A 14,054-nucleotide genomic window follows, 5' to 3' on the forward strand; every position below is an offset into this window, starting at 1 on the left:
TCCTAATGGACATTGACAATTTGCTTTTACTTACTATCAGGGCAAGAGAAAGCTAACCAAAACAACAGCCATATTGAAAGAATTTTAGTGAAAATCTTAATGTCTACATCTCTCTAAGTAGCTCTGTTCCACAAGCGATTGGTATAAAGCGACCTCTTGATGGCTAGAGAGGTTCCAGGCAACTAATTCCTATGCAGATCAAATTCTTCATCAACAGAAACTCTACTCTTGCTGACCTTGTAGCCCATAAAAACAAAAGAAAGAAAAGAGGGTGCTGGGGTACCATAGAAGAGAAAAGCAGAGCAGGTCTGACTCTCTGCTGGCAGTTTAAAATTACCTAAAGTTCTACAACTTGCACAGTAGAAAACTAAGAATCAAAAGATATAACTAAATAAAAACAAAAGATATGACTAAAAGATACTTTCATCCACAGCCCTCTGTTGTTTTTGTTTGTCTGTTTGTTGTTGTTGTTGTTGTTGTTATTTTTGTTTGTTTATTTATTTGTCTGAGAACCCATTTAACAGTAGGAGAAAAAATAAAAAATAACCCAGACTTTAGTCCACAAGAAAAAAAAATTGTCTGAAACCATAATTCCCAAATTACACGCCCTAACACCTTAGCACCACAAGGGTGGTGAAAACAAGCTGCTGCAACAAATTCAGCATAATAGTTTATGGCCACCAGTCTCAAGACCCAGGCGAAGCTGGAAAAGGCAAACACTAACAACAGGATATGCTGTGCAATTACAGTGGACCCAATGGCAAGCAGGGCTGCTGCCCAGGCCTCTGAATCAGGCTCTGCAGTTTGGTATAATCTGCTGGACGTTATCAATCTTATTCCCCCTAAAAATAAAAATTGCAAGTCCCAAGATTTTGGGCAGCACGATCACAGAATGGTTGAGATCGTGAGAGACCTCTGGAGCTCATCTGGTCCAATCTTTCTGCTCAAGAAGGGTCACCAGGACCATGTCTAAGTAGCTTTTGAAGAAGAAAAGGAAATCAACAAAATTTCTTCCCCACTTTACTGGGCTTTCTCCAGTATGTTAATGTCTCTCCTATGAGGAGAGGCTGTTCACTGTGGAGGCTAGGTCTGTTCACTGTGGAGAAAGATAGGCTCATGGGGATCTCCTCAATGTACAGGAATCCCTGAAGGGAGGGTGCAAAGGTCAGAACCAGGCTCCTTTTAGTGGTGCCCAGGGACATGACAAAAGGCAATGTGAACAAAAAAAATGGAACACAGGAGGCTCTATACAAACATCAGGGAACACTTTTTTTTTTTTCACTGTGCAGGTGACTGAGCACTGGCCCAGTTTGCGATTAACGGTTTCCAGTGAACAATGAGAAGAACAACAAGTGTTAGCTTTTGCACATTAAAAAGATCTCTCAATTTTTCATTTTCTTTGAACAATCACAATCAAGCAAAGCATACTGTACTTGCCAAGACTGATTAAGTAAAATTTAAGCCACCAAAATAAGTTTTACAGTGAATCTTTTAATTGTCAACAATCTCAGGTGAAAAAAAATAGGAAGGTAAAATAAAAGCATGCAAAATATTCAAAAACGAGGGCGTCAAAAGCTGACACATCTTGTTAAGCCTCCAAAGACCCTTCAGTATTTGAAAGCATGTTTCTCGTCTTACCTCCATTGAAAGTCACCTCTCCAAGACAGTCTCTAGGCACTTTAGATGCACAACGTTTGTGACAATTGAATCTGCAATCTAAAATAGAAGATAAATAAGCCCAAGATAACAAAACTTTACTTTTCTTCAAGCAGACACTAAAATTCTATCACGACTTCCTTCACAAGCTTCAGTCCAGATGTATACATTTGCACATAACAGAAGACTGATGAGATCACTTCCAGAATTTACAATCTTGTCCCAATGTCTCATGATTTGTCCAACCACTGTTTATTATGTCAGCACTTCCCTTCCCAGTACAAAAGTTTTTTTTTTTTACTTCTATAGCTTTCTCTCTAGTTATGTTTTTCCATTATGATGTAATTTTTCCCATCCTCTCATCTGTTCCACACCCTTTTTTTCCATTGTTACTTGTTTTAAATGTCTCATTTCTATCACGTTTCCCCACCTGTGCCTAAGACTTGCAGCCACCATAGGATCACACTCCTATACCGTGGAGCAAGTATGTTTTGCAGTAAATCCCAAAGTTCAGTTCCACTATCATTCAGGCTACAGATCTGGCCAGACATCAATGAAGCTCCATTTCTGCCTGCCCAAACCTCCTCAGACACAGGGCTGACAGAATGCTGTATGTCCAGATCTGGCCTGTTGTAGAGATGGAATATAACTTGGATGTATGCCATTTCTGCATTTGAGCTATCAGATGCTGCCTACTCAACAGTCCAGCACATGTTAGTAGCATTACAGGAATTTCCTTTACTAGCAGCATCACTGTGATTTTCAGCTGCGTGTCCACGTCACGAATTTTAAAGCTCCCTACTGTCCCCACAGCTGTTTTCAAAGCAATAATTTAGCCCCTTTCCTCTATCCAAAGAAAGTTCATCGTGCTTTTCCTTTAAGCCCAAATAAGAAAGACATTATCCTTCCTGTTTTAGTAGCTGAGTAGCCAAACCCTGGGGCCAGCTACAACCTGGTTTAGCTTCTGAGTGCCTAAGAGGTAGCACTCTAGAAGACTAATAAATTATCCTTTCTATAGCAATGTTTTCAGTCCACATTATGGAATACGGTTACTTTGCCAGATTGAAGCAGACTGGAAGAAATGGAGAAATTTCAGATCCTCCCAGGAAACTAGGAAAACTAACTTATTAGGATTCTTAATGTCCAGAAAAAAATCTTGAGTACTGCAATGTAACTGTAGTCTAGTACACAGCCACAATCCCTAACATGTTTTTAGCCTACGGCACTAGCACAATCCCAAACAGTTCCCAGACCTAGATCATAAATTAGAGCATCCCATGACATTGTTCCCAACAAGCCATCCACACACAGCCACTCAGGATTGGGAGGCTAAGGTAACTTGGGCGTGAGTAAAGACCATTTTGTCCTAGTTGACCTCAGTGTCCAGGAATGTTCCTGGGCACATTTAATTTAATATAAATATAGCATTAGCATCCCAAAGATCATCTCACAGTCTAAGCACAAGCCTTGATGAATTTAAGAAATGCAGGGCTCTTAGAGACACTCCAGAACATGAGACTGCTTCAAGACCCCAGGCTTTGGGAATCTGAGCAAGGAAGTCAGTGGGAAACATTAAGAATCTGTATGAAAAAGCAGTACGAAAATATTTAGATTGACATCAGTTACCAATAAATTAAAACTATGTATAGGATACAACCGCATAATTTAATGCCTATTAAAATACTTATTTCTGTTCTGTGTGTAAGCTTAATATTTTTCTAGGCTTGTTTTCTATATATTAACAGTTTTCTATCCAGTGTCATTCACTTTGCTGAAAAGCGGTAACCCCAGTTGTTCATAGCTGTATATACAATCACAACAACTGTGAATGGTCACTAGCATTTAAAAGTTAAAGCTGCAGAACATCTTTTACAGGCTTCACTATCACACCTAAGAGATACAGCGATTTAAAAAAATCAAACAGTTTGGGATGCATACTTCGACTAAAAAACCTGCAAATTAAAAACAAAAACAGAAATAAAACTACTCTTTCATATATAGAACAGCAGTATATGTAGTCAACTGAAAGCTGCTCTAAGCTTACAGTTTTCGCTCTAAATGACCTCTTTCAATATGTTAGCCTCTGGTACTCACGTTTGACAAACTCACATGAGAAATTAAAAGTCCTTCCCATATTAATACTTAAGATTCTTCACTACAGTTTTCTTTCCTGCAACAAAGCTAACAGATCTGTACAATCCAGTCATGAAGAGCCAAAAGAAAATCGCAATGCCTTAATTATGTCCTGGGAACTTCCTGGAATAGTCTAAGAGTTGAAGTCATCCATCTTTACATATGCTAAATAAAAACCATGCAACTGATGGAATCTAAGCTAATTCAGGAAAGGTACCTATCTTCATGAAATTTTCCAAAATATAATAATTGTTATCCTGTATTAGAACGATATAATGAAAACTGCTAAAGTCGTTATTGATGAGTCTAGAAGATAGACATTTAACAAAGAAAATAATTTTCCATTTTTATTAATATTTCAGAATTATCCTAAAATTAGAGTTCCCATTCTACATGTGATTAGATCTCATTTTTCATAAAAATTAAAATAGAATGCACAGTCTACTCAAAGGACAAGTGCTGTTACACTCTTAAAAACATGCAATTTTCAAATATTATACTGCTTTATTTTGCAGTATACAAGCTTCTAGCAATCAAAACGTATGTTTAAATAAGTTCTAAATAAAAGACCTTTACTGAAATTCATCACTGTGGCAGAAAATTAAACGTTTACCTTTACACTGCATTCCTTGGCGAAAAAGGCCCTTGAGGAGCCGTTTGCAATACTGGCATATGGTGGGACGAGTATAAGAGTGAACAGCAAATGTGTGAGGAACCTTCACTCTGCAGAGCACCATCTTTTCCATCCAGATGGGACGGCCACTCCAAGAGGGAATCCTTTTACTAGGTTCTGGGCAGCAGCGCTAGAATAAAGACGGTATGCAGGACTTGCATCAACAGAGCTCCACTTCAGAGGGGTAGCAGGGGGGGAAAGTGAGGTGTGGGTGGGACAAAGAGTTGGCACAGAAAGTGACGAGATAACAAAGCAAAACCTCACCAAGCAGCTTTAAGAGGACATTTTGATAAAATAATTAAAAAAAAAAAAAAAAGACGGAAAAGCCTTGAAGAGTTTAGAAAAGTATGCACAAATCTGTATTTCCACATGAACTAAAATGCCAAAAAAAAACAAGGCCAAAATTCATTCTTATGACTTTTTTTTTTTTTTTTTATTAGAGCAACCTGGCCAGGTTCACAGATAGCATATACAGACCCCCAAATCAGGGACTAGATGGAAAACTCTGGAGGAATGCAAACTAGAAAACTACAATTACCTCACATTACCAGTTTTCAAAAGCAAAGTAATTCCTGCCTGGATAGCTTATTAAGTTAGGCAAAAATATTTAGAAAATTTAAAAATGATTTTGGAAAGTAAAAAAAAACAATTACTCAATACCTTACTGAACTTTCAAGCAGGATAAACTTATAGTTATCTAGATCTACAAAAAACTGTAGAGGAAAATGTAGCCCTACACATGAACTAAGATTGCTGGAAGATTAACAGCAATTACCGTAATATACTACTGATAATCTAAGCCAATATTAGAAGCCAGATAGCAAAGAAAGTTATTGAAGAGGTATTTAATAGGTATGCAGAAGTCATAAACACTAGGAAATTCCATGAGAGGAAAAATACTATTTTATGTTCACGAAAGAAAATCTTACCAATAGTCATAAACAGCAGAATTAATACATTTCATGACTCAAAATTAGACTTCTTACCTCAGATCTTAAAAAAATATGTTACTGAATTAGACAATCTAAATAAGTTATATTCTAAACTATGACAAGAACATAATAGTTACACTAAATTAATAGTCTTTCCCACTTATCTAAGTTTCTAATTGTCAAAAGCACTCCTTTTAGTCCTTGGTGAAAGCTGCAGTGAAACAAGTGGATCCAACAACCATCTGTACTGTCACAGAATCATAGAACGGCTCGGGTTGGAAAGGACCTTAAAGATCACCCAGTTCCAACCCTCTGCCATGGGCATGGAAGTCACCCACTAGATCAGATTGCACAGGGCCTCATCTAACCTGGTCTTGAACACCTCCAGGGATGGGGCATCCACAGCTTCCATGGGCAACCTGTTCCAGTGCCTCACAACCCTCTGAGTGAAGAACTTCCTCCTAACCTCTAATCTAAATCTCCCCTCTTTTAGTTTAAAACCATTCCCCCTTGTCCTCCCTATCTTATGAGTATATCCAGTAGTGTCTCAGCAATCATAGCACCCATTACAACAAAGAACTTTATGGATGATGGTTTTACCACATGCCCTTCATCCCCTGCACCATCGTTGGTAAGGGCTGGTTTTTCAGATTATCTCTGTGAAAAGTTTAACAGCATATCAGGAACATTCTCTACTCTCCCAACATAAAAGCTTACACTTTGTACTGAGCTAGCCAAATAACTATTCTATAATGATACAATAATTACAGAATGAATTTGTATTACAATGAAGGCAAGGTATTTTATCATTCCTAAATCAAGGTTCTCGTAGTTCACATAACCACAAGTGACAGACTAATGAGAAAATTATACAGAAGTTATCACTTCCTTCCAGTTGCATTTCTCACAGTAATAGCATTATCTGCAAATCTGTAAATGTCACAATCTAAGACTCACCAGAGATGTAAAAATTAACTAAAACAAATCATAACGGTCAAGCTCAACTCTTTCCTACTCATTTTCAACCACTTAAAACACCAACTAGTTCCCCAGATGTTAAAAGATTTAAAGCCAGAAGTGGTTTCCCCTTTCACATTACGTACTTCTTCAGAGGCAGACGCTGTGTATTCAGCTTGTGCTGGTCTTGGAACTGAAAGCCCTGCTCCTGGTAAAGACACATTAGACAGACGCCTCTTCCTCACTCCACTACAGTTATTTGGAATCTTGAAGGCACATCGCTTATGGTAGTTTAACCCGCAACCTGAAAGAGACATTTTTGCAGACAAAATTTTTTAAAAAGTAACAAAAATAGCAATCAACTGTTTTTAATACAGCAGTTAAAAACAGGACCCAAAAAATGGTGAAGACAGAAACAGATAGTTCTGTTAAATTCTCTTATTTTAGTGTTCTTGATGTAATTCACAGGAACAGCATTTTTTTTAACAGCATGCTTGAGTACTGTTTTCCAGTAAGCCCAGCTCTAGAAAGAAGGCACAGGACTCCAAGGCAGCTGATCCCCTCCTCACTTCTCCTCCCAGCAGGCGGCTTTCACCACTCCCTCTCTGTGGAGCAGAGGAGCCAAGGAGCAGCCAGCAAGCAGGCAGGGTTGGTACCTGTCAGCAGGCTGCAAAACATTCTGCAGCCAGCTGGACAAAGGCCATAAGCAACAGGATTCCCCTTCGGGAGTCTCTCCAAAGTACATGCTCCTTGTGCAAGGAACACACGTTTGTCAGCTAGCTATTATTTCAAAGTAAGACAAGAACACTTGTTAAACCATTTGTTTGCCCAGTGTCACACAATTTGTGCTAAAGCCAAGATCAGAACTCAGGTTTCCTGATGCAAGAGGATTTCCAATGCTACATGTTTCCAAACTGAACAAGATACAATTTCTTCTTCTGCATCTGTTACAAATGTACACAACAAAAATACCCAAAGAATCACAGACTGACCTTCGCATTTCAGCCCTTGTCGTACCAAACCCCAAAGCATCTCTCCGCAGTAGTCACAAAAAGTAGGAGCCTTGTAGGAATGCACATAAAGTGCATGAGGACGAATCTGGAAATCTTCAACTGTAGCCAAAGCTTTAAAAAAAAAAATGCACTAAGTTATGAGTCTTGCCATAAGATCAACAAGGATTTATGAAAAGAATTGCTTTTAAAATGGCAGATTCAAAGAACATTAATAAGCTGTTTAGACATCAGCATTATACTGTACATCATTTAGAAACGCATTTGAAGTTTTCATAGTTTTCAGTAAGCTTTTTTATTGAGGAAAAAGATCCTTTGGACTTCGTAAGCTAATAGCCACAACCAATCAATAGTGAGTCACAATAAAATACGCAATCATCAGGTTGGCTGTTTTTTTTTTTTCCTTTTACGTTGAAAACCTCAGTAAGTCAAGAAGGAAAAATACAACATGCTTTGTTAAAGGTAAGCAATTGATAAAACATCTTAATCTTCAAGTTGTTTTGTAACCTACAGCATTTTCAAACAAAGGACTGTTCCACAGATTATACTTTTATCTTCTAAAGGACTTTTTCAATAAAAGTTTGTTGGGATGATCTTGATGTGTGTCAAAACAGAACTGTGGATAGTTTCCATGGAACACTGGAAACTTCACTAGTCCTGTTCTTTTTCTTAAACAAGCATAAATATATTTTGTCCCATTGTACTGTTTTTATCCTGTTTCTTTGTAACGTAAAAAACGGAATTCATGCTAACATTACCTTACCCTGATGGCTATTATTCTTTGACTAAAATATAAACTAATGCTTCATATTCTTGTCTCAGTTTTAAAAACCTCATTGAAAGAGATTTATGTCCTCAGAACGCCTCAATTTCTGGTGATCTGTCTGTGTTTATAAGGAAACTGTCAGAGACTGTCAAGAAGAGAGAGACACAAGTTTTCCCCATGTGCCACTAACCAGAAGCAATGAAAAGCTTAAACCGAGATGATCAACACCCTACACGTGCCTAGGTCCTGAAACACAGCCAAAGACCTCAGCCTTATGACTCTGGAAATCATACTTTTATCAACTCAAGTAACAAATCTAACCCCATGACAGCCAAGATATCTCTTTCTAGAGCACAGCCTCAGACTGGCACTTAGTCCTCAAAGCCTGAAAGCACCACTCAATACCTGTCCAGCTGTTATTTGAAGCTTAACTAGCCACCCGTCTACACCTGACGTTATCTGAGGTTATTTTCAAAACACATACAACCAAAGTCACTTAGGGTTTGCTTCGGTGATGTTACTGAAGAGTACTACAGGTTAATACCACCAGTGCTACAGACTTCATAATTTAAAAGAAATTGTTTTCAAACACTACAGTAACCATTAAGACTGTCCTTACAGGTATGACTCAGCAACTACATTTGTATGAAACATTTTAGTGATGTGAACTGTCATTGCAAAAGCTATGGAATGAGGACAAATCTAAGCAAAAGAAAATCAACAACATGGTTGGAAAAGCAGATCTTGAATCATACCTGCATTTCAACTTCAATAACTAATAAAGCTGTAGAAGATTAAAACATGAAAACAATAACAAAACTCAGTACCGAAGCATCAGTACTGTATGGATCTTCTCGGAAATCTCTACCCCAAAACAGTGACACTGCGTGAGACTGCTTAGCCAAAAGAGCTCAAGGCACGCATGATACCAGTATTCCATAAAACCCCATCTTCTGTTAAGCAACCAAATTGCTGTTCCACTGCTACGATACCTACCAGAAAGAACAACCTCAACAAGATCTCCCTCATGTATCTCTTCTGCTGATGTAATCCGTTGCAAAATATTATCTGAGTTCAGGTCATGCCGGAAGAGGAGAATTTTGTCATACATGCCAAAGAAACCACACTCTGGGAACTGCAATAAAAAGCAAACTCTAGATTAGCACATGCTTTGCAAATCGTACCCACAGAATGATTTTTTTTTTTCAATAACAGCTACAAGACTTGTGTTTTAAGTGTTCCATGGGGGAAAAAAAAAAAAAAATTATCTGCTTGACATTTTTGAGGAACTGAAGCATTTTCTAAACTGAAATGTAGCATTAAACATTTAAAAAAATAAAACAAAACCCACTGTTAGCAATTCTTTCCCTGCCTCCCTCCCTCTCTGCTAACCAACAGTGACACTTTGGCAAGCTTGAAATGGAAAAATGTTTGGGCTTTTTATCTCTCAGACATACATAATCAGTCTGGCACCTGAAAGCGAACACAGATCTCTCTAAGTCTGCTTATCACCACCTGCAACCCTTATTTCACAGACACTGTGATCAGCCAGGCAGTCAGCTCCAGACAGCCCAGCAGCACCTGCCACTCTTCCATTGAGGGGCAAGCCAAAGAGGCTCCATGCTGGTGTTCCACAACAGTTTAGATTTACAGATGCAAGAAAAGCAGAACTCACTTCATTCTAAGGGCAGAAGATAATATTCCAAATTCATACAGGGAATAGTTATGCTACATAACGTGCCATATTTCCATGACATTTCAATGTAAATGACTCTTATTCTGTATTTTCTCCACTCTTCATAAAATCGTCAAATGTGATTAAAACTTATTAAACTGAAAAGTTTAAAAATTAACAGACAGTTCACAAAGCAGAAATAGAACCTGGAGAGCAATGAGCACTGATCAAACACAACCTGGAGAGCAATGAGCACTGATCAAACACCTTCTCTGGCCTTTTGTTCAAACCAGAATTCAAACTTGAGGTATGAATTACACACAGAAGGGCTTGACAGAAGACAGGAAGAATGGGGGGGGGAAGGGTGGAATGTAGAATAGCACACAAGAAATTTTCAGTTGATTAGGTAATAAACAGATACAACTTGGTAATTTAGGACTGGCAGAGTAAGTAAGAGGGTTTAAACTGCTTGAAGCCTGTAGTATGTCAATTGTCCTTAGCTAAAGTAGTCAAAAGACTTGTTTCTACCAAATCAAAGACATAATGAAGGTATCCGTCACGACCATTGTTTTCACACTCCCTTCCCACTCAGAGAGCAAATAATTTCCTCTTTCCGGTAGCAATTTCATCCAAAACATTAATTTGGCCTTCTCTGTTTTGGTGTGCACGCCCTGCACATTTACATCAAACATTCACAATAGTGTTCTGTGGGATGCAAAGCCCTTGAGGGGCTGCTTTCCATTTCTTACAAGAAGGCAAAGGACTTGCCCACTGTCCAACTGCCACGTGGGCTCCAATAGACCCTTACACTAAATCACAACAGATTTTCCTCTAGCCCCATTAACAGGGGAAAGAAAAAATGTTAATCTGGATCTCCAGTAAACAAGTAAAAAGTTAAAAAGCCCCTGTGCCACAATGAACAAGAAAGCAAGATGTATTTACAGTTTTTGAATATGTGCGGTGAGATTTTATTCCTTGGTCCTATACCTGCTGTTTAGCCAGGTATCACGTTTAATGCTAGTATCAACAGGAGTATCTACCACATCAATGCTACAATTAATTTAATCCTCAAGATAACGTCTAATAGCATATCTATTGCATTGTGTTGCTGAATAACTTAATTCCAACAAAAGGGAGAGAAAGTCAACGTGAACATGCTATCTGCCTGCAGATAAACGCACCACTCCTTACTGCTGCTGGTCGTTAGCTGCAGCTGCCAGCACAGACAACTAACTGATGACTCAGAGAAAAAGTATGAACCATTGCCTCTTTGTACTCAGCTCACAAAACCACCTACAAATCACAGATTTTAAGTAACCCCTATAATATTTTACAGGTTTAAGTCTTCTTCTTCTGATAAAGACACGTCTTAATTTCACATTTTTTCATTCCTGGAGTCTATAAATCTGTCACACGGCTGCCAGAACATCCTTACGCGCTGGGGTGCAGAGGACTCATGCCACAGAGGGTTCCACCCCAGGAACTTGAAATCACAATCACTTATCAGGCAGCATTGATTTTAAACACCGTAACCATGTGTCCTCGGCATGTGCCACTATTTACCCATTCCTGACAGCCCACGGCTGGAGCAGGGCCGCAGCCTTGGTAGCTCACACACCCAGGTGCCAGGAAATGGCGATGCTGGGATCCTGGGGCTGCTACGGGACAGCGTGCCTGAGCCCAGCACTGGAAGGCGCAGGGGGCCAGTCCGAGCCCCCAGCTGACAGACCTGCAGCGCCCTGCTGGCTCCTCCACCCCATACCATGGCCAGGAACGCAACCCTCCTCGCCAGCACCTTCGCCAGAAGGATACTTGTGGGCTGGTCAACAATGACCTTGGCGACTGAAACGGGGTTTTGGTTGTGGTTGTTTGTTTGCTTCAGGTGGTATCTTTTTTACGCAAAGCTTAAACTATGCTCAAGTTGTACACTACTACTTTTTTCTCTCTTCAACTTCACTGCAGTACAGCTTTTATAGCTGTCCTTACACTCAGTTACATGAAGCTGTTAAGGAGAAACACTATCCAGCCTCTTTGAAGTGTTAAAAGCTCCTAATGTAAACTTGAAAACAAAATTCAAAGTGGAATTTTTTAAAGCTTGTTTTATCTTACTGGATTACACAGCTATTACTTTCCTGCCTAAAAGCCCAAACTATCTGCGCAGTCACTCAGAACATATAAACTGCTAATCCCCATACCACTTTGTTTCTTAAAAGCAAAAAGGAGACTGTTCCCAGTGTTAACAGTTCCAAAAGAGCATCTAACTACAGGAAATCACTTGTGGGAAGTCTACGTATGCAATGCATTGTGCCAAATTCATCTCTGGTACACCAATATTAACGCACATAAAGAATACACGTGATCCTCATACTAGGGTGGTACTAGCACGAGTAACACTACTACTGCATTACATTGAGGAAAACAACTGGCATATCTAGAGTGCTCAAAGTATTATCACGTGCCTGGTTTTCCTTGATGCGCACCGGTACACCATTCTTTTTCCCCAGAACACAACATAGAGCAGCCAGTATTGCTGGAGAAAAACACAACTGGGGTTTCTTTCTAGCTTGGCAGTAACCGAAAGATCCTTCTAGTTCAAGTTCCAGGACTTACTTTACAAAGTTCTGGACCAGTCGCCAAAAATTCACACTAGGGAAAAGCGTAGGCGGATATTGTTTCAAGGTCCAATATCTCATGACCCGTCGTAACTCAAAACAAATGCTTCAAACTGCTGAAAGTTATCCCAAAGTCTAATGGTGCAAAAACACCCATTACCTTGGAAAGTCTCTTCCTTCACTGAAATCACTCCCATCTATTCTCCTGCATCCCTATGCAGCTATCCACTCCCACTCTTTCAAGTCATGTGCCAAATCACATTATCACACAGAGAACTGGGCTCCAATGATGTTGTATGAGATCTTTCCCTCGCCAGATGCCTCAGTACAGACATACTTGGACTACTGCTTGGCTAGGTTTTCCAGCACACAAGCCTATTACTACACTGCAGGTGCTCACCTGCCCTGCATATACCATCTCCATGCCCCTGTATTCCCCCCCAGCTCCCATTTTCCTGAAGGCCTGTTTGCTTCTCGTGCCCCAACTCTATTATACTGCTGCCTTGTTTAGCTCGTACAAAGAAAGCAGATGGCAAGTCAAGAAGGCAGACCAACAGGGAAAAAAACATTCAAGCACAGCCTGATTATGAAGCAAGATCTGGATTAATTTTAGACCCCTTCAAAAATAAGCGCCATGAACTAATCCTCCACGCTCCCCCGGGGGGGGGGGCGCCCAGAGAAGGTTAAGGTACTGATATCTATTACACCAAATTACTAAAAAATGGATCTCTACAACTCTTGTGGTAATACAGATCAATTGTAATATAATCCTTGTAATAAGATTCTTTTACTTCTCAGCATTTTATTAATATAACATCTGTTAGCAGTTTAGAAATCATATTTAGCTCCAAGACAACGTCTCTGCCACAAACAGGTTAGATAGTTCCCCATTACTATGGGTGTCCAAACCTTCAGAAAACAGCTCATACTCATACCACGTTTTGGTCTTTTCACAACATAATTTAAAGAATATTAAAATGAACACTATTTTTCCCCCCCTCTTCAGCAGCCATTAAAGAAGAGCTACCTATCCAAACTACTGCCATTTAGCCCCACTAAAACCAAAGTTCTTACAGAGGTGTATCAATAATACAAGTATACAATTAATCATCACTTGGTTAGAAGAGTCTACAGCATTATTTGTGTTTTTTTCACATCAGGTTTATTTCATTATCAAAGCAAAATGTTTGGACACATCTCTCCAGTTTTTGCTTGCCTCCTTCAAGCGTACTCCATCTTCACAGAAAACTGGCTTGTTTTCTGAAGAACCCAAGGACTTCAATCATATTCCAGTTATCAAAAATTAAATCCCAACCACTCTAATTAAAATGATAGGCAGAGCTATCAAAAAAGTACAGACATACTGACAGGATCACATTCAATACAGGTCATTCAAATCATTGACCAGGGAACGCTGTGTACCAGAACTATGACATTTATAACGATTGAAATCTGAAACTACAGAAACAGTAGAAAGAGTCTCAAGCAGGGGTAATATGATAAGTTTAACTCCTTTTGAACACAACTATACTTGCAGTGACTGCATTCTCAACGCCTTACACAATTCAGAGGTGGAAGAAATAAGTGTGAGTACACATTAGGCACCTGCCTAAGCAGCTATCAACAGATTAAGGCCAGAA

The 14,054-nt window shown here is 39.3% G+C and overlaps 1 protein-coding gene across 2 annotated transcripts in view; it reads right to left on the reverse strand.

The window, feature by feature from the left end:
- The window catches only part of PRKD3 (protein kinase D3), a 40,715-nt gene that overhangs the window by 19,199 nt on the left and 7,462 nt on the right, over positions 1-14,054 (reverse strand). For both annotated transcript variants that reach the window (XM_035321376.1, XM_035321377.1), the window contains exons 3-7: positions 9,124-9,262; positions 7,344-7,475; positions 6,498-6,655; positions 4,403-4,592; positions 1,639-1,716 (exon numbers count right to left, since the gene is read on the reverse strand). In XM_035321376.1, coding sequence (XP_035177267.1) covers positions 1,639-1,716; positions 4,403-4,592; positions 6,498-6,655; positions 7,344-7,475; positions 9,124-9,262 — 697 coding nt within the window. The remainder of the gene's footprint in view (positions 1-1,638; positions 1,717-4,402; positions 4,593-6,497; positions 6,656-7,343; positions 7,476-9,123; positions 9,263-14,054) is intronic.

This window comes from Oxyura jamaicensis, chromosome 3, assembly GCF_011077185.1.
Source record: "Oxyura jamaicensis isolate SHBP4307 breed ruddy duck chromosome 3, BPBGC_Ojam_1.0, whole genome shotgun sequence".
NCBI classification, from domain to species: Eukaryota; Metazoa; Chordata; class Aves; order Anseriformes; family Anatidae; genus Oxyura; species Oxyura jamaicensis.